The sequence below is a fragment of the Lithobates pipiens genome, unplaced genomic scaffold (assembly GCF_037356315.1).
Source record: "Lithobates pipiens isolate NorthernLeopardFrog02 unplaced genomic scaffold, aLitPip1_a1.2 Scaffold_35, whole genome shotgun sequence".
NCBI classification, from domain to species: domain Eukaryota; kingdom Metazoa; phylum Chordata; class Amphibia; order Anura; family Ranidae; genus Lithobates; species Lithobates pipiens.
The window spans coordinates 24,862,187-24,887,383 of record NW_027507811.1 but is presented as its reverse complement, the minus strand read 5'-3'; the positions used below and the strand labels follow the sequence as shown (position 1 = coordinate 24,887,383).

At 42.4% G+C, this 25,197-nt stretch overlaps 2 protein-coding genes across 2 annotated transcripts; both read right to left on the bottom strand.

Annotated features, from left to right (window-relative positions):
• Positions 1–1,367: 1,367 nt before the first annotated feature.
• On the bottom strand, positions 1,368–10,120 carry LOC143956315 (uncharacterized). The gene is made up of 6 exons (XM_077466533.1): positions 9,997–10,120; positions 5,838–5,981; positions 5,318–5,468; positions 5,104–5,201; positions 4,861–4,996; positions 1,368–3,017 (listed from the first exon to the last, which is right to left on the bottom strand). The coding sequence occupies exons 1-6, from the start codon at positions 10,117–10,119 to the stop codon at positions 2,287–2,289; spliced, it is 1,383 nt and encodes a 460-aa protein (XP_077322659.1). The 5' UTR covers position 10,120; the 3' UTR covers positions 1,368–2,286.
• Positions 10,121–15,845: 5,725 nt separating this feature from the next.
• On the bottom strand, positions 15,846–24,231 carry LOC143956351 (uncharacterized). The gene is made up of 7 exons (XM_077466566.1): positions 24,133–24,231; positions 21,796–21,888; positions 20,808–20,951; positions 20,596–20,719; positions 20,391–20,488; positions 20,140–20,281; positions 15,846–17,260 (listed from the first exon to the last, which is right to left on the bottom strand). The coding sequence occupies exons 2-7, from the start codon at positions 21,871–21,873 to the stop codon at positions 16,281–16,283; spliced, it is 1,566 nt and encodes a 521-aa protein (XP_077322692.1). The 5' UTR covers positions 21,874–21,888; positions 24,133–24,231; the 3' UTR covers positions 15,846–16,280.
• Between the last annotated feature and the right edge of the window lie 966 nt (positions 24,232–25,197).

The following is a 25,197-nucleotide window of genomic DNA, read 5'->3' as shown; positions in this document are numbered from 1 at the left end:
GGCCAGACTGTGGACATTGGGAGTAGAAAAAGTCCCAACATCAGTGGAAGAAATTCAGCCCTATCGTTGGTGTCTTTGGACCCAATTGTTGGTGTCATTGGGTGGAATTGTGTCCCATCATTGGTGTCATTGGGCTCAATTGTTGGTGTCACTGGGAGGAATTGTGCCCCATCATTGGTGTCATTAGGAGGAATTGTGATCCTTCAAGGAGGTCAGTAGGGTAGAGGGGATTATGACCCATTGTTGGTACCAGTGGATGAAATAGTGCCCCAAGGGCTAGATAAAAGCATGCAAAGGGTCATATCCGGCCCCCAGTACACAGTTTGGAGAGCAATGGTCTAAAGGTTCTTTTTGGCATTAACCTCATTTTCCTAAATTGGCAAGGCTACAACCTGGTCTTCTCTGTCGTTTTCCTAGGCCTGTCAGTAATTGTTTGCCTGTTGCCCACCATTTTAATTTTGATTGGTTTGAAACGTCCCAAAAGTTAAAGATGCATTGTGTCCCTTAATGGATGAAAATGAAAAGGAGATTAGTCTTTCATTGAGAAAAGAGGGGGGGAGTGGGGCCTAGCAGCATGTCATCGGAGGGCTGCCGGATAAACCTGAAATGCTATATCACCGAAAAAAGATGGCATTGCAGGACCGGGGGGTGATAAGAGAAGCCGATCTCAGCAGGACAACGCTGGATCACGCTGGGCAGGGGAGCACCTTAACTGTGCAGGACTGGCAACAAGGTAAGTGGAGGGGGGGACAGAGTGAAGATCCGCTTAAAAATTTCAGGGCCATATTATTACATTACACGATGTCATATTGACCATCAGACCAGTATCTTCACATGGTGGTGTCACCATGGTGGCACATCGTGATTGCTGTAACAACAGGTCAGAGCTGGAAGGTGCTGATGCATCAAAGTTTCACTGTGCATTATTATTTCTGGTTATGGCAAGGATTAGCCCAGTAGTGCCCCCACAATATAGCATGTGTTTCATGCCCATCTTCCCTCTGTAGACTGCAGTATGAGTCACCTGGCAAAACTTTTTGGAAAACTAAAAAAAGGGCCACGACCATTGTGTGATTCTCTCTCTGTCATAGCTTGCCTACACCATCCATTGCCATTTCATCATGGAGAGTACCCATACCCTCAGACAAGCATAGGTCAACAAACCTATGTTGGGTTCAGTATCTTGTTTAGTATTTTGGGTTCACATGTCCTTCTTTAGCTCTGCCAGAATGTTCAGTAGATAGTTCAGTAGATAATCTATTTACTGTCATTTCTTAAAAAAAAACACAAAACGCCCTTTGCAGTGTTGCTGCTGAAGAACAAATAATTGTGATCAGTGGTAACACAAACAAAACGAGAGTCCACGCTATGGTTTACCAATGAGAATTTTATTTTATTGCTGTCACACAATGCATACCTTTATGTAACATAAGAAGAAAAGACAGCCAGAACTCCCACCATTGATCCCAGCGGACTTCTCTAAATAAAATGGAAGTCCAGTGGAAAAACGAAGGACAGCCTGAGACCCCACCACTGTTCCTAGAGAACTTCTGTAAATAAAATGGATGTCCAGTGCAAGAATGAAGGACAGCATGAGACCCCATCACTGTTCCCAGAGAACTTCTCTAAATATTATGGAAGTCCAGTGCAAGAATAAAGGAAAGCCCGACACCCCACCATTGTTCCTAGAAAACTTCTCTAAATTAAATGGAAGTGCAGTGGGAGAATGAAGGCTAGGCTGAGACCCCCACCATTGTTCCTAGAGGCCTTCTTCTAAATAAAAATTGAAATCCAGCCAACACGTTTTTCTTTTATGACAGAATGGAGAATATGAGAGCCTATGTCAGATTATTGTTGTTATCTGTATCCCTGTAGCGGAACTCTCCCTGACTTCTTGTCCCAGTGACAGCTATCACCAGGACAAAAAGTTATTCCAGAGGGGACACACACACATATAAAAGCAAATCCAACTCTTCCACACTCTACTAAATAATTCATGGTTTTCTTGATGCCGGTGTCCTTGTTGGAGACACAAAACAAGAGGGGAAATTCCCCAAAATGAAAAAAAGAAAAATAAAGTTTGAGTTTTAAGCTGCAATATGAAGAAGCAAAAGAAATGATAAAAATTTAAAACATTTTCTTTTTATACATAATGAAAATAAGAAAAGATCACACCACAACAATAAAACTAAAATATTCCACATGGGTTGGATGATCCTTTCGGACTGCCTTATCTTTATCGTACAGCTGTTTTATGAACATAACGATTCAGCCTATGAAACTCCATCATAAGTTCTTTAGCGTCCTCTTGTAATGTGTCATCTCTGGTGGATAATTAGTGTGAATTTTCATGTGCCTATCACAGTTCCCTTTATCAGAGAAGCTCCTTCCACACGCAGAACAGGAAAAGGGCTTCTCGCCGGTGTGTACTCTAATGTGTTTATTGAGTTTTGATTTCTCAGTGAAAGACTTCCCGCACTCAGAACACATGAAAGGCCTTTCCCCGGTGTGGATTCTCTGATGTTGAATAAGTTTTGATTTATTTATGAAGGACTTTTCACACTCAGAACATGAATAGGGTTTCTCATTGTTGTGGGTTTTCTGGTGTTGAACAAAATGGGATTTCTTTGTGAAGGTCTTCTCACACTTGGAACATTTAAAGGGTCTTTCAATGATGCGGATGGTGTGGGGTACAACAAGGTGATGTTTTTTTGAGAAAGATTTTTCACAGTCCTCAAAAGGATGCAAATGATTGGGAGAAGATTCCCTAGGATTAGAACAATCTGGTGATTTTTCTGCACTCTGAAAGCTTGTTTGGCTATTTGGGTTAAAAGTATGTGATTTACGTTTGGAATTAAACCAAGCTGTTGATTTTGCCATATGATTAAGTTTGTGTTGTATATTTTGAGTGACAACGCTTACTTCTGGAGAATATTGTGCCACGTCGTTATCATCTTTGCTATACTCTTCATATAAACTAGGACGTCCCTGTGGGGTATTCCATCCATCGTCTCCTCCTGTTGGAAATATTTTTTTTATTATAAAAAAAAATTATAGAATGTTAATCGTTCATATTTTACAGTTTGGAGTCATGTAAGTTGGTCTATCAGTTAACTGTTCCTCAGATCTCTGCTATGGAATTAGGTACAGTTGTAGTACAGATGTACAATGCAACAAAAGCCATTGACAATGATATGGTAAAGCATACAGAGGTTACATTAAGTAATGGAAATTTACCTTTTATATGGTGTACAGTATTCTCTTCCTCATTTGTTGGGAACATGGCATAGTATTGAGGAATGGAGATGGACCTTTCATATGGTGTAAATTATCTCCTCCTCATTTGTTGGAAACATGATGTTATATTGAGGAATGGAGATGGACCTTTCATATGGTGTACAGTATCTCCTCCTCATTTGTTGGGAATATGACGTTATATTGAGGAATGGAGATGAACCTTTCATATGGTGTACAGTATCTCCTCCTCATTTGTTGGGAACATGACGTTATATTGAGGAATGGAGATGGACCTTTCATATGGTGTACAGTATCTCCTCCTCATTTGTTGGGAACATGGCCTAGTATTGAGGAATGGAGATGGACCTTTCATATGGTGTACAGCAGGGATATGTAATTAGCAGACCTCCAGCTGTTTCAGAACTACAACTCCCATGAGGCATAGCAAGACTCTGACAGCCACAAGCATGACACCCAGAGGCAGAGGCATGATGGGACTTGTAGTTTTGCAACAGCTGGAGGTCCGCTAATTGCATATGCCTGGTGTACAGTATCTCCTCCTCATTTATTGGCAACATGACATTATATTGAGGAATGGTGATGGATCTTTCATATGGTGTACAGTATCTCCTCATTTGTTGGGAACACAACATTATATTGAAGAATAGAGATGGACTGTTCATATGGTGTACAGTATCTCCTCCTCATGTGTTGGGAACATGACGTTTTATTGAGGAATGGAGATGGACCTCTCTTATGGTGTACAGTATCTCCTCCTCATTTGTTGGGAACACGACGTTATATTGAGGAATGGAGATGAACCTTTCATATGGTGTACAGTATCTCCTCCTCATTTGTTGGGAACATGACATTATATTGGGGAATGGAGATGGACCTTTCATATGGTGTACAGTATCTCCTCCTCATTTGTTGGGAACACGACGTTATATTGAAGAATGGAGATGGACCTTTCATATGGTGTACAGTATCTCCACCTCATTTGTTGGGAACATGACGTTATATGGAGGAATGGAGAGGGACCTTTCATATGTTGTACAGTATCTCCTCCTCATTTGTTGGGAACATGACGTTATATTGAGGAATGGAGATGGACCTTTCATATGGTGTACAGTATCTCCTCCTCATTTGTTGGGAACATGACATTATATTGAGGAATGGAGATGGACCTTTCATATGGTGTACAGTATCTCCTCCTCATTTGTTGGGAACATGACGTTATATTGTGGAGTGAAGGTGGACCCTTCATATGGTGTACAGCAGAGGTAGGCAACCTGGGGCCCTCCAGCTGTTGTGGAACTACATTTCCCATGAGGCATTGCAAAGCTGGCAGTAACATTTACTCCAAGAGGAACGATGGAACGTGTAGTTCTGCAACAGCTGGAGGGCCTCTGGTGTACAGTTTCTCCCATGCATAACATGTAGTATAAAGTACAATGGATACTTTCTATCAGATCGGAAAAAGACAATTATATTCTTTTTATCATTTGTAGTCAATCTGCATACTTAACCCTGATAATAAATAACAGAAATGTTAAAGAATGAACCTAAATTAAAAATGTGAATTGCTGACATTTTTTAAAATATAAAATATATAATACTTACCTGTGACATCTACAAAAGAGTCATTTTCGATAACTGTCACCATCATTTCAGCTTCCTTTATAGACAGGTGATTTCCCCTTGCATATGTCTCATCTTCCTCTTTGAAATCAATTTTTATAGCCATCACTTCTTCCTCCTAAAATCACAAAATGATGAGCACTATTATCATGAGACTGCATAGAGAAATATCATTAAGCACAGTTTCCAGCCAGGTTTGAGTTTGCCATCCTCAGTCCTACCTACCTGATGATGGTGGGGGATGGTGTGATCTTCCTGTGTGGAATCCCCGGAATACAGAGGACGGGGACATCTATCTGTTGGGTTCCCATTACTGGATCCATCTGTAGGAAACACACACACTGACTGAATACATTGTTTCTATGTGTTTATCAGATGATGGGGGATCTAGGTGGACCCTCCGTACTGCTCTCTCCTTTACAATAAAGTCTCTTCTTACCCGGTGATGTGAGGGGCGGCTGATTCTCCATCATGACGTCCTTGTAGAGATCCTTGTGTCCTTCTATATACTCCCACTCCTTTATCACAATATCCTCTTCTTCTTTTATCTCCTCTTTGATAAGAACATTACATTTGCTCCAGTTTTTGCTCTGAATAAAAGTATAAAATAAAATCGTAAAAATGCTTGAGAAGATACAGAGCCATGGTGGAGCAAGATGGAACTTTCTGAACCATTAGTAAGTAAGGGACAATCAAAATACACATGAAAAAACACACAATTTTTTTTTCTAACTATTAAACTCCTCCTAGGAGGATGTGTGAAGGGTGGCTAATTCTCTCATGATGTCCTTGTAGAGATCCTTGTGTCCTTCTAAATACTCCCACTCCTCCATGGAGAAATAGACAGTGACATCCTGACACCTTATAGGAACCTGACACACACAATGATACAGTCACCATCCAGACACATCCCTTGTCTGTTACTGGATAATGCCCCAGAATTCCTGGGAACCGCTCACCTCTTCCATCAGGAGGTCAAGGATCTTCTGGGTGACATGTAAAATCTTCTGCTCATTGTTTCTTTCTGGAACCAGTAAGGAATGTAGAGGAACCATAATGGGGTTCTGTCCATCTCCTGATGCCTTCTTCACAACTATGTTATCCTGTGGGGTGAGATTAGCAATCACTATATACATTTCCCAAGAAAATATCTTATAACTTCCTGCCATTATCAGCCCTCTTTTCTATGATCTGATCGATGGCATCTCTCATTCATATTTGCCTGTGAGCTCTTGGGTTGTTTCCAGTCATAATGTATCAGATATTACGCCACTAAGCCCCTGTACACACGGTCGGAGAATCTGTCGGAATGTGTGCTATCGGACCGTGTCATCGGATAATCCGACTGTGTGTGGTATGCATCGGACTGATTCCGTCGGAATATCCGTCGGACCCAATTTTCCTACATGTTGGAAATATTTCCCGACCAACTGGTCCGATCGGACATACTCCGATCATGTGTAGAGAATTTTGATCGGACAAAGTGCCACGCATGCTCAAATCAAATTCCTACATCAAAGCTATTGGCTACTAGCCTGAATGTAGTCCTATCGTAACGAAATTACGTCATCACGTTCTAAAAGATCGGATTTTCCTCTCGGACTAAGTTTGTCAAAGTGATCCCTCTCTGGCCAACTGCGTCAAAGGGAGCCCTCTCGGGCCAACAAGACACTGTGATGGGGAGACCTGATGGATGGGGACACCTGATATATGGGGGGCACTCTGATGGAGACACCTGATGTATGGAGACACTGTAATGGGGACACCTGATCTAAGGGGGCACTCTGATGGAGACACCGATCGGGAGACCTGATACAAGGTACTCTGATGGGGACACTTGATGCGTGGGGACAATCTGATAGGGACACCTGATGCAGGCTGGTCAGGACCCCAGTGCATTACTTTGCCCAGGGACCCATAATGGTATTATGATAGCAAAGTGATCCCTCTCTGGCCAGCTACGTGAAAGTGATCCCTCTCTGGCCAACTGCATCAGTGATCCCTCTCTAGCAAATTCCGTCAAAGTGAAAGTGATCCGTCTCTGGCCAGCTACATGAAAGTTATCCCTCTCTGGCCAACTGCGTCAGTGATCCCTCTCTGGCCAACTACATCAGTGATCCCTCTCTAGCAAATTCCATCAAAGTGATCCATCTCTGGCCAACTGCATCAAAGTGATCCTTCTCTAGCAAATTCTGTCAAAGTGATCCCTCTCTGCCCAGTGTCTACTCTTCCTTGCAAATTGCCAATATCCTTCTTGCTATTCAGCAAACTTTTAAGAGCACCATTCGAACACCTGATGGATGGGGACAGTTGACATAAGGGGGCACTGTGACATGGACACCAGATGTATCGAGACACTGTGATGGGGAGACCTGATGGATTGGGACACCTGATATAAGGGGGCACTCTAATGGAGACACTTGATGTATTGAGACACTGTGATTGGGACACCTGATGGATGGGTAGACCTGATACAAGGGGGTACTCTGATGGGGACACTTGATGTGTGGGGACAATCTGATAGGGACACCTGATGCAGGCTGGTAGGGTCCCCAGTGCATTACTTTGCCCAGGGACCCATGATGCTATTATGATAGAACTGCCTCTCTGGCCAGCTACGTGAAAGTGATCCCTCTCTGGCCAACTGCGTGAAAGTGATCTCTCTCTGGCCAACTGAGTCAAAGTGATCCCTCTCTGGCCAACTGAGTCAAAGTGATCCCTCTCTGGCCAACTGAGTCAGTGATCCTTCTCTAGTCAACTGAGTCAAAGTGATCCCTCTCTGGTCAACTGAGTCAAAGGGATTCCTCTCTGGTCAACTGAGTCAAAGTGATCCTTCTCTAGTTTACTGAATCAAAGTGATCCCTCTCTGGCCAACTGAGTCAAAGTGATCCTTCTCTGGTCAGCTGAGTCAAAGTGATCCTTCTCTGGTCAGCTGAGTCAAAGTGATCCTTCTCTGGTCAGCTGAGTCAAAGTGATCCCTCTCCGGTCAACTGAGTCAAAGTGATTCCTCTCCGGTCAACTGAGTCAAAGTGATTCCTCTCCGGTCAACTGAGTCAAAGTGATCCCTCTCCGGTCAACTGAGTCAAAGTGATCCCTCTCCGGTCAACTGAGTCAAAGTGATTCCTCTCCGGTCAACTGAGTCAAAGTGATCTCTCTCTAGTCAACTGAGTCAAAGTGATCCCTCTCTGGCCAACTGAGTCAGTGATCCTTCTCTAGTTTACTGAATCAAAGGGATCCCTCTCTGGTCAACTGAGTCAAAGTGATCCTTCTCTAGTTTACTGAATCAAAATGAGCCCTCTCTGGCCAACTGAGTCAAAGTGATCCTTCTCTAGTCAACTGAGTCAAAGTGATCCCTCTCTGGTCAACTGAGTCAAAGTGATCCCTCTCTGGTCAACTGAGTCAAAGTGATCCCTCTCTGGTCAACTGAGTCAAAGTGATCCCTCTCTGGTCAATTGAGTCAAAGTGATCCTTCTCTGGTCAACTGAGTCAAAGTGATTCCTCTCTGGTCAGCTGAGTCAAAGTGATTCCTCTCTGGTCAACTGAGTCAAAGTGATCCCTCTCTGGTCAATTGAGTCAAAGTGATCCTTCTCTGGTCAACTGAGTCAAAGTGATCCTTCTCTGGTCAACTGAGTCAAAGTGATCCCTCTCTGGCCAACTGAGTCAGTGATCCTTCTCTAGTTTACTGAATCAAAGGGATCCCTCTCTGGTCAACTGAGTCAAAGTGATCCTTCTCTAGTTTACTGAATCAAAATGAGCCCTCTCTGGCCAACTGAGTCAAAGTGATCCCTCTCTGGTCAACTGAGTCAAAGTGATCCCTCTCTGGTCAATTGAGTCAAAGTGATCCTTCTCTGGTCAGCTGAAATCAAAGTGATCCCTCTCTGGTCAACTGAGTCAAAGTGATCCCTCTCTGGTCAACTGAGTCAAAGTGATCCCTCTCTGGTCAATTGAGTCAAAGTGATCCTTCTCTGGTCAGCTGAAATCAAAGTGATCCCTCTCCGGTCAACTGAGTCAAAGTGATTCCTCTCCGGTCAACTGAGTCAAAGTGATCCTTCTCTGGCCAACTGAGTCAAAGTGATCCTTCTCTAGTCAACTGAGGCAAATGGGCACAGCTGGAGGTGAGCTACAGACCCAACCCCAGCGATGCAGGTCTACAATGGGAGAAAACACAACGTTTTAGAGGGTGGACGTCACCCACAGGTAAAGATAGTGATCTATGCACGAAACCAAGCTATTCCCCCCCAAAACACCACAATAAATAAACAAAACACAAAAAAGGGGTTACAGCACAAACAGCATAATACATCCTGTTGAGAAATATTTTCACCCGTGATGCACACATTTTTCTAACTGAATCTAATTGGAGTGATGTGCGAGTCTTGGGGAGCGCTGTGAAATTTTTGGGTGAAAACATTTATAAATAGACCCTTAAATACAGTTCCAACCTTATGTTTTTTAATAACACAGAGCTCTGCCTTTTGCTCCCATGGATTTCCTCAAAATTCCTCCTACTATTGTGTGTATTTAATTTGAAAAACTCAAACTTAACTCATAAAAAAACAAAAAAAACAAAAAAATGAAAATAATCTTAAAAAATAAATAAATATAATAATAATAATAATAATAATAATAAATATAATAATAATAATAATTAATATATGGTAGGAGTGGTATCATTTTTCAATCATTTTGCCAGCAAATATATGTTTTAAATGCCCGGATTTCAGAAAATATGTAAAGAAAGGTGACGATTTAGCAGCTTGTCAAAGAAAGATTCTTTAGAAACAAAACATTTTGTAATTCTCCAGCTGTCAGGAGCACACATTCTGTAAAAACTTTGTCTTATAATTTTGTTGCCTGTTTAATAATAAAAAATAAATAAATATATATTTTATCCAGTTGTGAGTACAACAAAAATTGTTTAAAAAAAGTGTCTGTCACTTAAATTTTTCGAAAAAAAATAAATAAAAACAACAAAACAAAAAACGTTGCCCATTAGACTCTTCCCGGAGATCTGTTGCTGGAATAAAACTGGAGGAAAGTTATTTTTTTTTTTCTGGCCGGTATCAATCAAAAAATATGAACCAAACGTGTTGGCGGCGCTCCCAGAATCCTCCTCACCTCCCCGGTCAGCAGGTAGATGATCTCCAGGGTGAGCCGTAATATCCTCTCCGTCAGGTTGGTGCAGTTTGCCTCCATTGCTCGCACTCTGTGCCATTCACTTCCAGTAACAATAGTGCCCATCCCCCCCAATGCTCAGCATTATGGGTAAAATGCAGGCTCTTCTGTGATTGGTTCTTCTCGGCCATTTTGTTGTAGACCAGAAAAAAAAATGAGTACTGTCCGTGATACTTTTTTTTTTTTATTTGCACTGTTGTAGACCAGAAGATCTGGAGGAACATACTCTATATACATACTCTATGTCAACATAGACTAATGCTCGAACCTAAGTGAGGATATCTGTTGATAGCTACCAAAAATGACCACCACCGCATGAAGTTCTAAGGCATTTGACATGTTCATTTAGTTGCATACCAACATATCTTTATATATATATATATATATATATATATATATATATATATATATATATATATATACATATATATATATATATATATATATATATATATATATATATATATATATATATATATATAATATAATCTTCACTGATTCCATACAGAAAACGAGAAAGGGGTACCAAGTGTTGGAGTTCTCTGCTGCTCCAATGACATCTCCTCCACCTTCGGAAGAGTTTTTCGATGCAAAAATGATAATATGCTTTAGGTTGTCCACATTTAGTGTTTGCAGCCAAGCCACCCCGAGCTCTGTTTATGCCACCTGGGTTCAATAGGGTCCTTGGGTTCTTGGGTCCTTGGTTCTAGGTTTTAGGGTTCTAGGGTCCTTGGGTTTCAATGACATTGTTTACTTCACCTTCTTCTGAAGAGTGGTCTTCAGTAGAAGGAGCGTGAAGTTACAAGGTATGGAGTTCTGAATAATTTTCCTGTCCTTGGCCAATCACTGAGGGGTTTATGCCAGTGTTCTGACCCGGGCAAGGGGATAAATATTTGAACTGACCATCTAGAAGGGTTCTTGGTAGACATGTGCCATTCGTTTCGTTACGAATCGAAATTCGGGTGAAATTTTTGTTTTTCGGACCTTTGGATGTATCCGAATTTCCAAATTACAATAGTAATGATAATAAATCAGAATGAAATTAGATCCAAGTTAGAATTTGAATATAAAATTTGAATTCGAAATGGAAACATATTGCAATAAATACAGTAAGGTATAAAAGTGAAATAAGATCATTATTCTTACTTAGGTTGCCTAACAGAATAGAACAGAATAGAACAGAATAGAACAGAATAGGGCAGCACAGTGGTCTAGTGGTTAGCACTCTCACCTAGCAGTAAGAAGGGTCGCTGGTTCAAATCCCAACCACAACTCTACCTGCCTGGAGTTTGCATGTTCTCCCTGTGCCTGTATGGGTTTCCGCCGGGTACTCCGGTTTCCTCCCACACTCCAAAGACATGCAGGTAGGTTAATTGGCTTCTGTCCAAAAATTGGCCTTAGTATAAGAATGGGGACATTGGGCTGTGGGCTCCTTGAGGGTAGGGACCAATGTGAGTGTGCAATGAACAGGGACAATTGCAGACACTCACTCAGGATGGACTGGTGTCTTTATTCAACCTTACTAACTATGTAAACAGAATTTAAAAAAAAACAGAATAGAAAAGATTAGAATAAAACAGAATAGAAAATAATAGAATGGAATATAGTAGAATAGAATAAAGTAGAAAAAAAAATATATATATATATATATATATATATATATATATATATATATATATATATATATATAATATAGGCATTGAATAGAATGGAGTGGAATAGAATAAAACAGAATATGAAAAAATAGAATATATTAGAATAGAATGAAATAGAAGAAAAAAATAATGAATACAGCAGTTGAAAGGAATATAATAGAGTAGACTAGACTAGCATATTAAAATAAAAGAATAGAATAGAATATAAAATACAAGATTGGAATAGAATAGAGTAGAATTGGTTTGAATAGAATAAATTAGAACAAATATAGCCAGTGAAAGAAACAGTAGACTGGAACAGAATAAAACAGAATAGAATAGAAAATAAAAGAATAGAATAAAACAGAATAGAATAGAAAATAAAAAAATTGCGTAGAATAGAATAAAAAAAAATAGGTTAGAATATAATAAAATAGAACAAATACAGTTGTTAATGACTAGAGTTGAGTAGAATAGAATAAAACAGACTAGAATAGAAAAATAAAAGAATAGAATAGATTAAAACAGAATAGAAAATAAAAGAATAGATTAGAATAGAATGAACAAATATAGCTGTCTTCTAAAAATCATGTACCCCTCTTCTTTTTAGAGGGGGGTTTACTTTTAATATTCTGTACAGATATGGTTTACTGGGGAATGGGTTATATCTCTGTATAGGGATTTTATATATGGAGTTAGTATTGGGGATTGAGGGATTTTTATATGCTTGTTATTTTTCCTGCTATTGATAGCTAATAAATGTTGGTAATTTAACTCTTTAGGGTGTATTAGTGTCAATTTTTCTTTTTTTGTTTTTTTCTTTTGGATTCTAAAAATCAAAGTTCGAATTTTAAATTTTGAAAATTCTAACTTCGAATCTGAATTTTGAATCGATTTGAAAATAACTAATATAGTAAACCAATCCTAATATAGGAAAGGAATTCCGATAACGAATATGATGAAACGGAACACATTTTTGCACACGTCTAGCCCTTGCCTCGCAGGCTCTGCCTGGTCAGGATGTGTGTTTAGTAGGGTCCAGGATTTGCCGAAAGAAATTGGTCCTTGAGAGGTCCTCCAAAGTCTGTTGCCTGGGGAGGGTTTAGCTGAAAAGAGGTCCAATTTTTTGCTCCCTGGACTCTTTGCCTGGGAGAGGAAGCTGAAGCCAAAGAAGAATTCTGTTCTGTTCTGATAATTGCTCATCCGGGCTTAAAGGTCCTCAACTGACCTGTAAGATCGGTCTGAAGAATCCTAACCTGGTCTTGTAGGTAGGCACCCGCCTGGGGCTACAGAGTTCACATTAGCCTGTGGCAGAAGCATAAAGATTTCAACTGTCAAAAAGCCATAAAGATACTACTTTTGAAAACTGAGGATTTTTACTGAATTTTCAAAGGTAAATTACAGGGTAACCACAAAGAATGTATACAGAGGTATTTATTAAGGGAGCCTTTAAGGGAAGCGGTTAGGTACTCCATCTTCTTTAATTCACAGATCCTTGTGTGAAGTTCCATCAACAAAGGGAGCTCTGTGCAATTCCATATGAGGGCACCTAGACATCTGGCTCTTGCCAATTTATGCGTCTGTAGCTTTTTGGGAAGTTTTAGATAATACACAAGGTGAAAGCCCCAAAAGAAAAGTTATTGTCCATTCCATGTCCTCCTAGTTCTAACTCCTCCTCCAGTCGCATCTCCTCCATTCAATGTCCTCCTCCTCCAGTCCCATCTTCTTCATTCCATGTCCTCCTCCTTCTCCATTGCATGTCCTTCTTCTCCAGTCCCATCTCCCCATCCCATGCCCTCCTCTTCCAGTGTCATCTCCCCTATCCCATGTTCTCCTCATCTCCAACCCTTGTCCTCCTCCCTCCAGTCCCATCTCTCCCACCCTGTGTTCTCCTCCTCCTCCATCCCATGTCCTCCTTCTCTTCCAGTTCCACCTACTCCTGCAGTCCCATCCCCTCCACCCCATGTCCTCCTCTTCCTCCAGTCCCATCTCCTTCATCCTATGTCCTCCTCCTGCAGTCCCATCCCCTCCACCCCATGTCCTCCTCTTCCTCCAGTCCCATCTCCTTCATCCTATGTCCTCCTCCTGCAGTCCCATCCCCTCCACCCCATGTCCTCCTCTTCCTCCAGTCCCATCTCCTTCATCCTATGTCCTCCTCCTGCAGTCCCATCCCCTCCACCCCATGTCCGCCTCTTCCTCCAGTCCCATCTCCTTCATCCTATGTCCTCCTCCTGCAGTCCCATCCCCTCCACCCCATGTCCTCTTCTTCCTCCAGTTCCATCTCCTTCATCCTATGTCCTCCTCCTGCAGTCCCATCCCCTCCACCCCATATCCGCCTCTTCCTCTAGTCCCATCTCCTTCATCCTATGTCCTCCTCCTGCAGTCCCATCCCCTCCACCCCATGTCCTCCTCTTCCTCCAGTTCCATCTCCTTCATCCTATGTCCTCCTCCTGCAGTCCCATCCCTTCACCCCATGTCCTCCTCTTCCTCCAGTCCCATCTCCTTCATCCTATGTCCTCCTCCTGCAGTCCCATCCCCTCCACCCCATGTCCTCCTCTTCCTCCAGTCCCATCTCCTTCATCCTATGTCCTCCTCCTGCAGTCCCATCCCCTCCACCCCATGTCCTCCTCTTCCTCCAGTTCCATCTCCTTCATCCTATGTCCTCCTCCTGCAGTCCCATCCCCTCCACCCCATGTCCTCCTCTTCCTCCAGTCCCATCTCCTTCATCCTATGTCCTCCTCCTGCAGTCCCATCCCCTCCACCCCATGTCCGCCTCTTCCTCCAGTCCCATCTCCTTCATCCTATGTCCTCCTCCTGCAGTCCCATCCCCTCCACCCCATGTCCTCCTCTTCCTCCAGTCCCGTATCCTCCTTTGCCCTGGCCCCTTCCCAGGTTGTTCCAGCAAAGATCCTAGTATCTCTAGTGCAGGGGTCTCAAACTGGCGGCCCTCCAGCTGTTGCTAAACTACAAGTCCCATGAGGCATTGCAAGGCTGACAGTTACAAGCATGGCTCCCACAGGCAGAGGCATGATGGGACTTGTAGTTTTGCAACAGCTGGAGGGCCGCCAGTTTGAGACCCCTGCTTGCCCCGGTCCCTTCTCAGGCTGTGCCAGGGAAGACTAGTGCTTTATGCCTTGCCCTGACCCTTTCCCAGGTTGTCCGAGTGAAGGCTCTAGTGGCTTCAGCCTTGTCCAGGCACCTTCCCAGGTTGTCTCAGCGAAGACCCTAGTGTCTCTAGTGCCATAAGCCTTGCTCTGGCACCTTTCCAGGTTGTCACAGTGAAGACTCTAGTGTCTCTAGTGCCTTTAGCATTGCTCTGGCCTCTTCCCAGGTTGTCCCAGCAAAGATCCTAGTGCCTCTAGTGCCTTAAGCCTTGCCCAGACCCCTTTCAAGGTTGTCCCAGCCAAGACCCTAGTGCCTTAAACCTTGCCCTGGGCCCTTCCCAGGTTGTCCCAGCAAAGACCATAGTGTCTCTAGTGCCTTAAGCCTTGCTCTGGCTCCTTCCCAGGTTGTCCCAGCGAAGACGCTAGGGAACTCAGAGCATTAGTCACCTGTCTTTTGTCAAGAGAGTAAGTAAAACTGCCTGAGTACAAGTTGTTTCAATTGGGGATTCCACTTGTAGTTTCTGGGCCCGGCTGAGTATGTCAAATTGGTCATCAGATCAGTAGCTTCAACAGTGGTATATTGTCATCGCTGTAACAACAGCTCGAAGAGCGGGGGAGCTGCTGCATCAAAATTTCACTGTGCATCATTATGGGGGTTCCCCACCCATCTTTCCTCTATACAGACTGCAGTATGAGTGTAAAGCCCCAATACTGGCCAAAACCTTCTCTTTAATTTTGAATAAGCTGAAAAAGGGCCAAGACCATTGTGTGATTCCCACTCTGTCACAGCCTCTTTTTATCGTCCACTGCTATTTCTCCATGGTGAGTACCCATACCTTCTGACATCCACAGGCCAACAGACCAGATACTCAGGCTCCCATGTCCTTCTTCAACTCTGCCAGAATGTTCAGCAGATAATCTATTTACCATCTCAAAAACACATAGCCTTCTCCAAAGGCCAAGTTCCAAAAGTTATCGTCTTAGCATTTGCTGATGAAGAACGAGTAATTGTGATCAGTGGTAACAGTACATGAAACAAAACTCCACACCATGGTTTACCAAAGAAAACTTTATTTCATTACTGTCTTGTTATGAATGTCTTTATGTAGACTGGGAACCCACCACCGTTCCCAGAGAACTTCAGTAATTTTAAGTGGAAAGCCAGCAAATTTTTTACCCAATTTTTGACAGCATGGAGAAGGTAGGAGCCTCTATCAGGTTATTGTTCTCTGTATCCGTTGAGGAAACTTCCCTGACTTCTTGTCCCAATGACATTGGGACAGAAAGGAAGAATCCCTACAACAGACAAGGGCAAAAACTTTTATTTTTAAAAAGACGCACAATAAATTATACATTTAAAATTTGCATAAAACTAAAATATTCCATATAGGTTGGCTGATCTTTTCAGACTGCCCCATCTTTATCATTCCATTGTTCTACGGACATAAGGATTCAACCTATAAAACTCCATGATAAGTTTCTCGTGGCCTCAGGTGGTGTGTGTTCTCTGGTTGTCAAATAGCATGTTATGTCTTTTCTGGTGGACAATTAGTGTCGCTTTGTCCTCAAAACATTTTCCACAATCTGAACAGGAAAACGGCTTCTCGACATTTTGATTTCCTGGGGAAACATTTGCCGCACTTAGAAGGGGAAAAGGGTTTCTCGTTGGTGTGGCGTGTGTTCTCTGGTGGATAATTAGAGTCACTTTCTGCGCAAAACATTTGCCGCAATCTAAACAGGAAAATGGCTTCTCGCCGGTGTGAATTCTCATGTGTTTGTCACGGTTTCCTTTACTGGGGAAGCATTTGCCGCACTCAGAACAGGAGAAGGGCTTCTCGCCGGTGTGGACTACCTGGTGTGTATTGAGTTGTGATTTCTGGGCGAAAGACTTACCACACACGGAACACGAGAAAGGCTTTTCACCGGTGTGAGTTCTCTGGTGTCGAACGAGTTCTCGTCTATTTTTAAAGGACTTCTTGCAATCAGAACATGAAAAAGGTGGCTCGCCGGTGTGACTTCTCTGGTGCACAAGAAGATCATATTTTCTTAGGAATGATTTTTCACAGTCAGGGCAAGAGAAGATCTCCTTACCGGTGTGACCCCTCTGATGTATGTGGAGTTCAGATCTCTTTTCAAATGATTTGCCGCACTCTGAACAGGACAAGGAAGCCTTATTTTCATGAAGTTCCGCATGTCGATCAAGACAGAATTTCACTTTGAAGCATTTGCCACAATCTTGACAAGGAAATGGGCGCTCATCGGTATGAGTCCGCTGGTGCATAATGAGAGAACGTTTCTGGGTGAAACTTTTCCCACACTCCGAACACAAAAATGGACCCTTCCCTGTATGCGTCCTTTCAGTATCAGGGCTTGTTTTTGGAGAATATTGTGCATTACTGTTATCATCTTCATTAAAATCAGGAGATAAAACAAGTAGTTCCTCTGAGGTATTCCAGCCATCATGACTGCCTGTTGGAAATAATGTTTTAAGTAATGATTAAAAAATGCTCATTGTACATGTTTTGCAATCTGGAGTCAAATATGTTGTTCTAGTACTCAGCTATTTACCATAACTAGAAATCATGAGCTTATTTGTTTGGAACATGACATTAAACTGATGAATGGAGATGGAGCTTTCATATGGTGTACAGTATCTCCACCTCATTTGTTGGGAACATGACATTATATTGAGGAATGGAGATGGACCTTTCATATGGTGTACAGTAACTCCACCTCATTTGTTGGGAACATGACGTTATATTGAGGAATGGAGATGGACCTTTCCTATGGTGTACAGTATTTCCTCCTCATTTGTTGGGAACATGACGTTATATTGAAGAATGGAGATGGACCTTTCATATGGTGTACAGTATCTCCACCTCATTTGTTGGGAACATGACATTATATTGAAGAATGGAGATGGACCTTTCATATGGTGTACAGTATCTCCACCTCATTTGTTGGGAACATGACGTTATATTGAAGAATAGAGATGGACCTTTCATATAGTGTACAGTATCTCCTCCTCATTTGTTGGGAACATGACGTTATATTGAGGAATGGAGATGGACCTTTCATATGGTGTACAGTATCTCCTCCTCATTTGTCGGGAACATGACGTTATATTGAGGAATGGAGATGGACCTTTCATATGGTGTCCAGTATCTTCTCCTCATTTGTTGGGAATATGACATCATAGTGAGGAATGGAGATGGACCTTTCATATGGTGTACAGTATTTCCTCCTCATTTGTTGGGAACATGACGTTATATTGAGGAATGGAGATGGACCTTTCATATGGTGTACAGTATCTCCTCCTCATTTGTTGGGAACATGACATTATATTGCGGAATGGAGATGGACCTTCTATATGCTGTACAGTATCTCCTCCTCATTTGTTGAGAACATGACGTTATATTGAAGAATGGAGATGGACCTTTCATATGGTGTACAGTATCTCCACCTCATTTGTTGGGAACATGACATTATATTGAAGAATGGAGATGGACCTTTCATATGGTGTACAGTATCTCCTCCTCATTTGTTGAGAACATGACGTTATATTGAAGAATGGAGATGGACCTTTCAGATGGTGTACAGTATCTCCACCTCATTTGTTGGGAACATGACATTATATTGAAGAATGGAGATGGACCTTTCATATGGTGTACAGTATCTCCTCCTCATTTGTTGAGAACATGACGTTATATTGAGGAATGGAGATGGACCTTTCATATGGTGTACAGTATCTCCACCTCATTTGTTGGGAACATGACATTATATTCAAGAATGGAGATGGACCTTTCATATGGTGTACAGTATCTCCTCCTCATTTGTTGGGAACATGACATTATATTGAGGAATGGAGATGGACCTTTCATATGGTGTACAGTATCTCCCCCTCATTTGTTAGGAACGTGACGTTATATTGAAGAATGGAGATGGACCTTTCATATGGTGTACAGTATCTCCTCCTCATTTGTTGGGAACATGACGTTATATTGAGGAATGGAGATGGACCTTTCATATGATGTACAGTATCTCCACCTCATTTGTTGGGAACATGACGTTATATTGAGGAATGGAGATGGACCTTTCATATGGTGTACAGTATCTCCTCCTCATTTGTCGGGAACATGACGTTATATTGAGGAATGGAGATGGACCTTTCATATGGTGTCCAGTATCTTCTCCTCATTTGTTGGGAATATGACATCATAGTGAGGAATGGAGATGGACCTTTCATATGGTGTACAGTATCTCCTCCTCATTTGTTGGGAACATGACGTTATATTGAGGAATGGAGATGGACCTTTCATATGGTGTACAGTATCTCCTCCTCATTTGTCGGGAACATGACGTTATATTGAGGAATGGAGATGGACCTTTCATATGGTGTCCAGTATCTTCTCCTCATTTGTTGGGAATATGACATCATAGTGAGGAATGGAGATGGACCTTTCATATGGTGTACAGTATCTCCTCCTCATTTGTTGGGAACATGACGTTATATTGAGGAATGGAGATGGACCTTTCATATGGTGTACAGTATCTCCTCCTCATTTGTTGGGAACATGACATTATATTGCGGAATGGAGATGGACCTTCTATATGCTGTACAGTATCTCCACCTAATTTATTGGGAACGTGACATTATATTGTGAAATTGAGATGGAGCTTTTATGTGCATCTCCACTGAATTTGTTGGAAACATTAGGTAGTGTGGTAAATGCAATGATTACATTTTCTTAGTGAGGCCTAGAGATTGGTATACCATATGGCGTGGGACATCTTCACCTTATTTGTTGTCATCCCTGATGATGTGGTGCAAAGCATGCGCCGTTGATTACTCCGTGGCCTCCTGGGGACAACGTATACTGTATGTGATTTTTCCCTAAGAATCAGTTTCTTTTTTTTGAGGCTGCTATTACAGTATCTGGGGCCACCGAAACAGGTATTTAAAGGACCCATTGTCATTGGGAGACAGAAAAATCTAAGACCACCATTTTCTCTACTCTAACTAGAGGTTGTCACTGAAACACAAGCGCTAACTTGGATATTACCTGGAGGCTGCTACTAGAGAAATTAGTCAATAGTGTCACTGACAGGAGAATGCCAGATGTGTTTTTGCCATTCTTAGGTATTATGAACCCTCTCTTCTCCTCTTCCCCAACACATTGAGCCAATAGATTTGGCAAAAGATATGGAGGCCTTGAAGTGGTTCTGATGGTTGCTACTGGTGGATGGGTGAAGTTTTTCGGTGCAGCTACCAGATGGGTCAACCAACAACACCTTCAAGTGGTCATTGCTACATGTGAAGTACTGTATTTTATCTATGTAATACTTACCTGTGCTGATATCTAGAGAAGATTCTTCCTTTGTAATTGTCACCATCATTTCAGCTTCCTTTATTGACAGCTGGTCACCTCTCACATACGTATCTTCTTCTTCCTCTTTAACCTCAATTTTTAGATCAATCGTTTCTTCCTCCTAAAATCAAAAATGATTGTGAGCACTATTATCCAAAGACTACATAAAAGGTTATACTCTAATATAGTTCAGAGACACGTTTAAGTCTGATATCCTCAGTCCTACCTACCAAATCATGGAGAGGGATCTCCTGATCTTCCTGTGTGGAATCCCGGGAATACAGAGGATGAGAACATCTCTCTGGTGGGTTCCCGTTACTGGATTCATCTGTAGGAAACACACACACTGACTGAATACATTGTTTCTATGTGTTTATCAGATGATGGTGGATCTAGGGTGATACTTTGTACTGGTCTTATAAAGTCTCCCCTTACCCAGTGATGTGGAGGGAGGCCAGTCTTCCATCATGACGTCCTTATAGAGATCCTTGTGTTCTTCTAAATACTCCAACTCCTCCATGGAGAAATAGACAGTGACATCCTGACACCTTATAGGAACCTGACACACACAATGATACAGTCACCATCCAGACACATCCCTTGTCTGTTACTGGATAATGTCCCAGAATTCCCAGAATCCTCCTCACCTCTCCTGTCAGCAGCTCAATGATCTTCTGGGTGACTTCTAAAATCTTCTTATCATTGCTTAACTCTGAAATCAGTAAGGAATGTAGAGGAACCATAATGGAATCCTGTCCACCTCCTGGTGTCTTCTCCACTAATATGTTATCCTGTAGAAGGAGCATAGTAATCACAATATACCGTATATTTCCCACCCATATGAGTCCCCTACTGAAATTTATACCTAGTGGAGCTTTGGGCCACAGCATTTATTCCTCATATTTGGAACTCAGACTTTGAGTTGTTTTTTGGTTACAATGTATTATCAACTACTACTCTGCTTCAACAATGTCGGGTAAGGGGTGCAGGCACATAGGCAATGAAAGAATGGAGGGTGTAGGAGTAGTGGGTGTGAGAGAAGGGGTTACAGGTGTGGTGCATATTGAGGGCAGGGGGAGCAGACGTTGTGGGTGACAGGGTGGTTGGCTGACATTGTTCTTTGAGCCCTGACAGGTTTCAGAGTATAGTAAGGGTTCAGAGAGCAATGAGGACTAACCAACCCCCCCCCCCCCCCCCCCCACCGGCAAAACAGAAGAACAGAAGTCAGATTTTTTTATAGTTTGATGTGACCTCCCAGAATCCTCCTCACCTCTCCGGTCAGGTCTCTGTTTTATTAATGGAGTTAAGAGAGATGTCATGTGACCTCCCAGAATCCTCCTCACCTCTCCGGTCAGGTCTGTGTTCTCTTAATAGAGATAAGAGTGATGTCATGTGACCTCCCAGAATCCTCCTCACCTCTCTGGTCAGGTCTGTGTTTTATTAATAGAGATAAGAGTGATGTCATGTGACCTCCCAGAATCCTCCTCACCTCTCCGGTCAGGTCTGTGTTTTATTAATAGAGATAAGAGTGATGTCATGTGACCTCCCAGAATCCTCCTCACCTCCCCGGTCAGGTCTGTGTTTTATTAATAGAGATAAGAGTGATGTCATGTGACCTCCCAGAATCCTCCTCACCTCTCCGGTCAGCAGGTAGATGATCTCAAGAGTGAGGTCTAATAACCTCTCTGCCGTTTGACTCCGCTCTTTCTCCATTATCAGTGAAGTTATCTAAGTAGAGGTAGAAAAACATGGAATTAAAAAAATTATAAACTGTTTTCTAGATTAAAAAAAAAAAATCACTGAGTGGTCCATTCATTCAGATCTTTGGATGTTAGGGCTTGTGTTTATGGGCTTTTTTGTAGATGTGTTTTGCATTTACATACAAGTCTACAGGAATGCAAACCCTGCTTGAAGCAGGTCAAAAGAAGGTCCACTGCAGGTCATAAAGAGGTCAACTGCGGGTCAGATGTAGATCATCTACAGGTCATAAGGTGGTCATCTGCAGGCAGAAAGTCAACTGCAGGTCAGATGGTAGTCATTTTCAGGCCAGAAGGAGGTCAATTGCAGGTTATAAGATCAACTGCAGATCAGAAAGGTGGTCAATTGCATGTCAGAAGGAGATCAACTGCAGGTCAGAAGATGGTTAACCACAGGCCAGGAGGTCATAAACTGCAGGTCAGAAGATGGTTAACCACAGGCCAGGAGGTCATAAGCTGCAGGTCAGAAGGTAATCATTTGCAGGCCAGAAGGAGGTCAACAGGTGGTCAATTGCAGGTCGAAAGGAGATCAACTGCAGGTCAGAATGTGGCCAAATCCAGGGCAGAAGATGGTTAATTGCAGGCCAGAAGGAGGTCAACTGCAGGTCAGAAGTTGGTTAACCTCAGGCCAGGAGGCCATCATAGTTAGTAAGGTTGAATAAAGACACCAGTCCATCCAGTTCAACCTGAGTGAGTGTCTACAATTGTCTCTATCCCTGTACATTGTACGTTGCACACTCACATCAGTCCCTACCCTCAAGGAGCCCACAATCCAAGGTCCTTATTCATATACTAGGGCCAATTTTGGATAGAAGCCAATTAACCTACCAGCATGTCTTTGGACTGTGGGAGGAAACCGAAGTACCCGGAGGAAACCCACGCAGGCACAGGGAGAACATGCAAACTCTAGGCAGGTAGTGTCGCGGTTGGGATTCAAACCAGCGACCCTTTTTACTACTAGGCAAAAGTGCTAACCACTACACCACTGTGCCGCCCATCACCATGGTATGGTGGCAAGGAGCACGGAGTATGCAGCGGGGAGGCAGGCTTAGTGTGCGCTCTGCTGAGTCCTATTTTCTCCCTGGGGGTTGGGGGGGGCCAAAACACATGGTTACATGTGCGCTCTTTTTTTTGTTCCCCCCATTGGTAACTGCAGGTCAGAGGGTAGTCATCTGCAGGCCAGAAGGAGGTCAACTGCAGTTCAGGATACAGTCAACTGCAGGTCAGAAGGAGATCAGCTGCAAGTCAGAGGGAGGTCAACTGTAGGTAAGAAGGTGGTCAAATGCAGGCCAGAAGGAAGTCAAGTGCAGGTCAGAAGGTAGTCATCTGCAGGCACGAAGGTGGTCAACTGCAGGTCAGAAGGAGATTAGCTGCAAGTCAGAAGGAGGTCAACTCTAGGTCAGAAGGTGCTCCATTGCAGGTCAGAAGATCAACTGTAGGTCAGAGGAGGTAAACTGCAGGTCAGAAGGAGGTCCATTGCAGGTCAGAAGATCAACTGCAGGTCAGAAGGAGGTAAATTGAAGGTCAGATGTTAGTCATTTGCAGGCCAGAAGATATTCTGCAGGTCAGATGGAGGTAAACTGCACGTCAGAAGGTGGTCCATTGTAGGTCAGAAGATCAATTGCAGGTCAGAAGATGGTCGATTGCAGGTCAGAAAGAGATCTGCTGAAAGTCATAAGGTGGGGGTCACCTTTTCTACTACATGCATTTCGCTAAGGCAGCACTTCGAAACAAATGGGATGCCAATGTGCTAGAATGTCCTGAAAAGTCTGAGAAATCACAACCCATTTATAAAACACGATGGCGCCTGGCCATGCATTGTGGCGCACTGCATGTGTGTTCCCTTAGGATGCCATTCAGCATGAAACTAATGTACATTGTGATGAAGCAAAGATGTGAATAGGTCCCTAATGCAAGAAACACGAGAGCATCAATGTTTTGCACATCCACATAAACCGGCCATACATCTGGCGTCTGCACCCGTTTACCACGTTTTGTCAGGCATGTGGGGGGGTTGAAATTTGAGGGGCTCATAGAAATCAGCACACCTGACAGGTGTATGTATGTAAACATGACTAAAGAAAGTAGGTTTAGAATCAAGCATGGGGACAGAAGGTAATGTACAATACATAGTCACCCCCACTCATATGATCACCCCATTCCAAGCCAGACAGTTCTGGGACCCCTTTCTCTCATAATAAGAAGACATTATTACCTCCTCCTCATTGGGCACACACTTTCCAGCCAAACAACCCCTCCAGAAGGTTTCCTGAGATAAAATCCCCCCCTCTTTTTTTACTCTTTTGGTCTTCAACAAAATGGCCGCCGTCCCTTCCTGCACTAAGGACACTTCCTCTTCTTACATAACAAACTGTCTCCCTCTAGTGGTGGACGCTCTGTGTCACAAGATTGTCAACCTGTCGCTATGACAACCAGGAAGCAGCTGAGCGGCAGTGAATCGCATAGGGTGAAAGTGAAGGAGCCACAAGGCGGAAGTAGGAGGAGTAGTTCAGGGACAAGGGAATAATTGGCTGGGATGTGTGCGTCTATGGAAAGGTGAGTGGGCGGGGTCTGATCAGATGTTTATTGAAAGAGGAGTGTGATATGGTGGCAAGGAAGGCGGAGTATGCAGCGGGGAGGCGGGTTTAGTGTGCGCTGTGCTGTGTGGTATTTTATCCCGGGGGGAACCAAAGCACATGGCTACATGTGCGCTCTTTTTTTTGTTCCCCCATTGGTAAACCGGAAGTTGGACTTTTTCTATTTTATTAATGTGCATATATATATAATTTTTTTTAAATTATAATTAATATGTTTTTATTTATATTTTAAAAATGATATTTATATATAAACATATTAATTATAATAAAAAATAATTATATATATATATATATATATATATTTATATATTTATTTATATTTCTGAAGTAAAAACAAAGTACACAACACTTATGTAAAATAACATGGAGAATTTCCTTAACCACCTAAGAACCGGGCCTATTTTTTACACTTGTTGTATACAACTTAAAATCTTTTTTTTTTTGCTAGAAAATTACTTAGAACCCCCAAATATTATATATTTTTTTTTTCAGACACCCTAGAGAATAAAATGTAATTGTAATACTGTTTGTCACACCGTATTTGCGCAGCAGTCTTACAAATGCAATTTTTTGGGGAAAAAAATACACTTTTTGAAAACAGTAAAGTTAGCCCCATTTTTTTATATTGCGAAAGATAATGTTACGCCAAGTAAATTGATACCCAACATGTCGCGCTTCAAAAC

Coding starts and splice junctions, on each gene's coding strand:
- LOC143956315 (XM_077466533.1), bottom strand. CDS start 10,119: ATGGGCACTATTGTTACTGGAAGTGAATGGCACAGAGTGCGAGCAATG. Junction 5,469..5,837: donor TTGACCTCCTGATGGAAGAG/GTGAGCGGTTCC, acceptor ACTTTTATTCAG/AGCAAAAACTGGAGCAAATG. Junction 4,997..5,103: donor CCATCCCCCACCATCATCAG/GTAGGTAGGACT, acceptor TTGTGATTTTAG/GAGGAAGAAGTGATGGCTAT.
- LOC143956351 (XM_077466566.1), bottom strand. CDS start 21,873: ATGGAGAAAGAGCGGAGTCAAACGGCAGAGAGGTTATTAGACCTCACT. Junction 20,282..20,390: donor AGATCCCTCTCCATGATTTG/GTAGGTAGGACT, acceptor TTTTGATTTTAG/GAGGAAGAAACGATTGATCT. Junction 17,261..20,139: donor TTCTCTAGATATCAGCACAG/GTAAGTATTACA, acceptor TATTTCCAACAG/GCAGTCATGATGGCTGGAAT.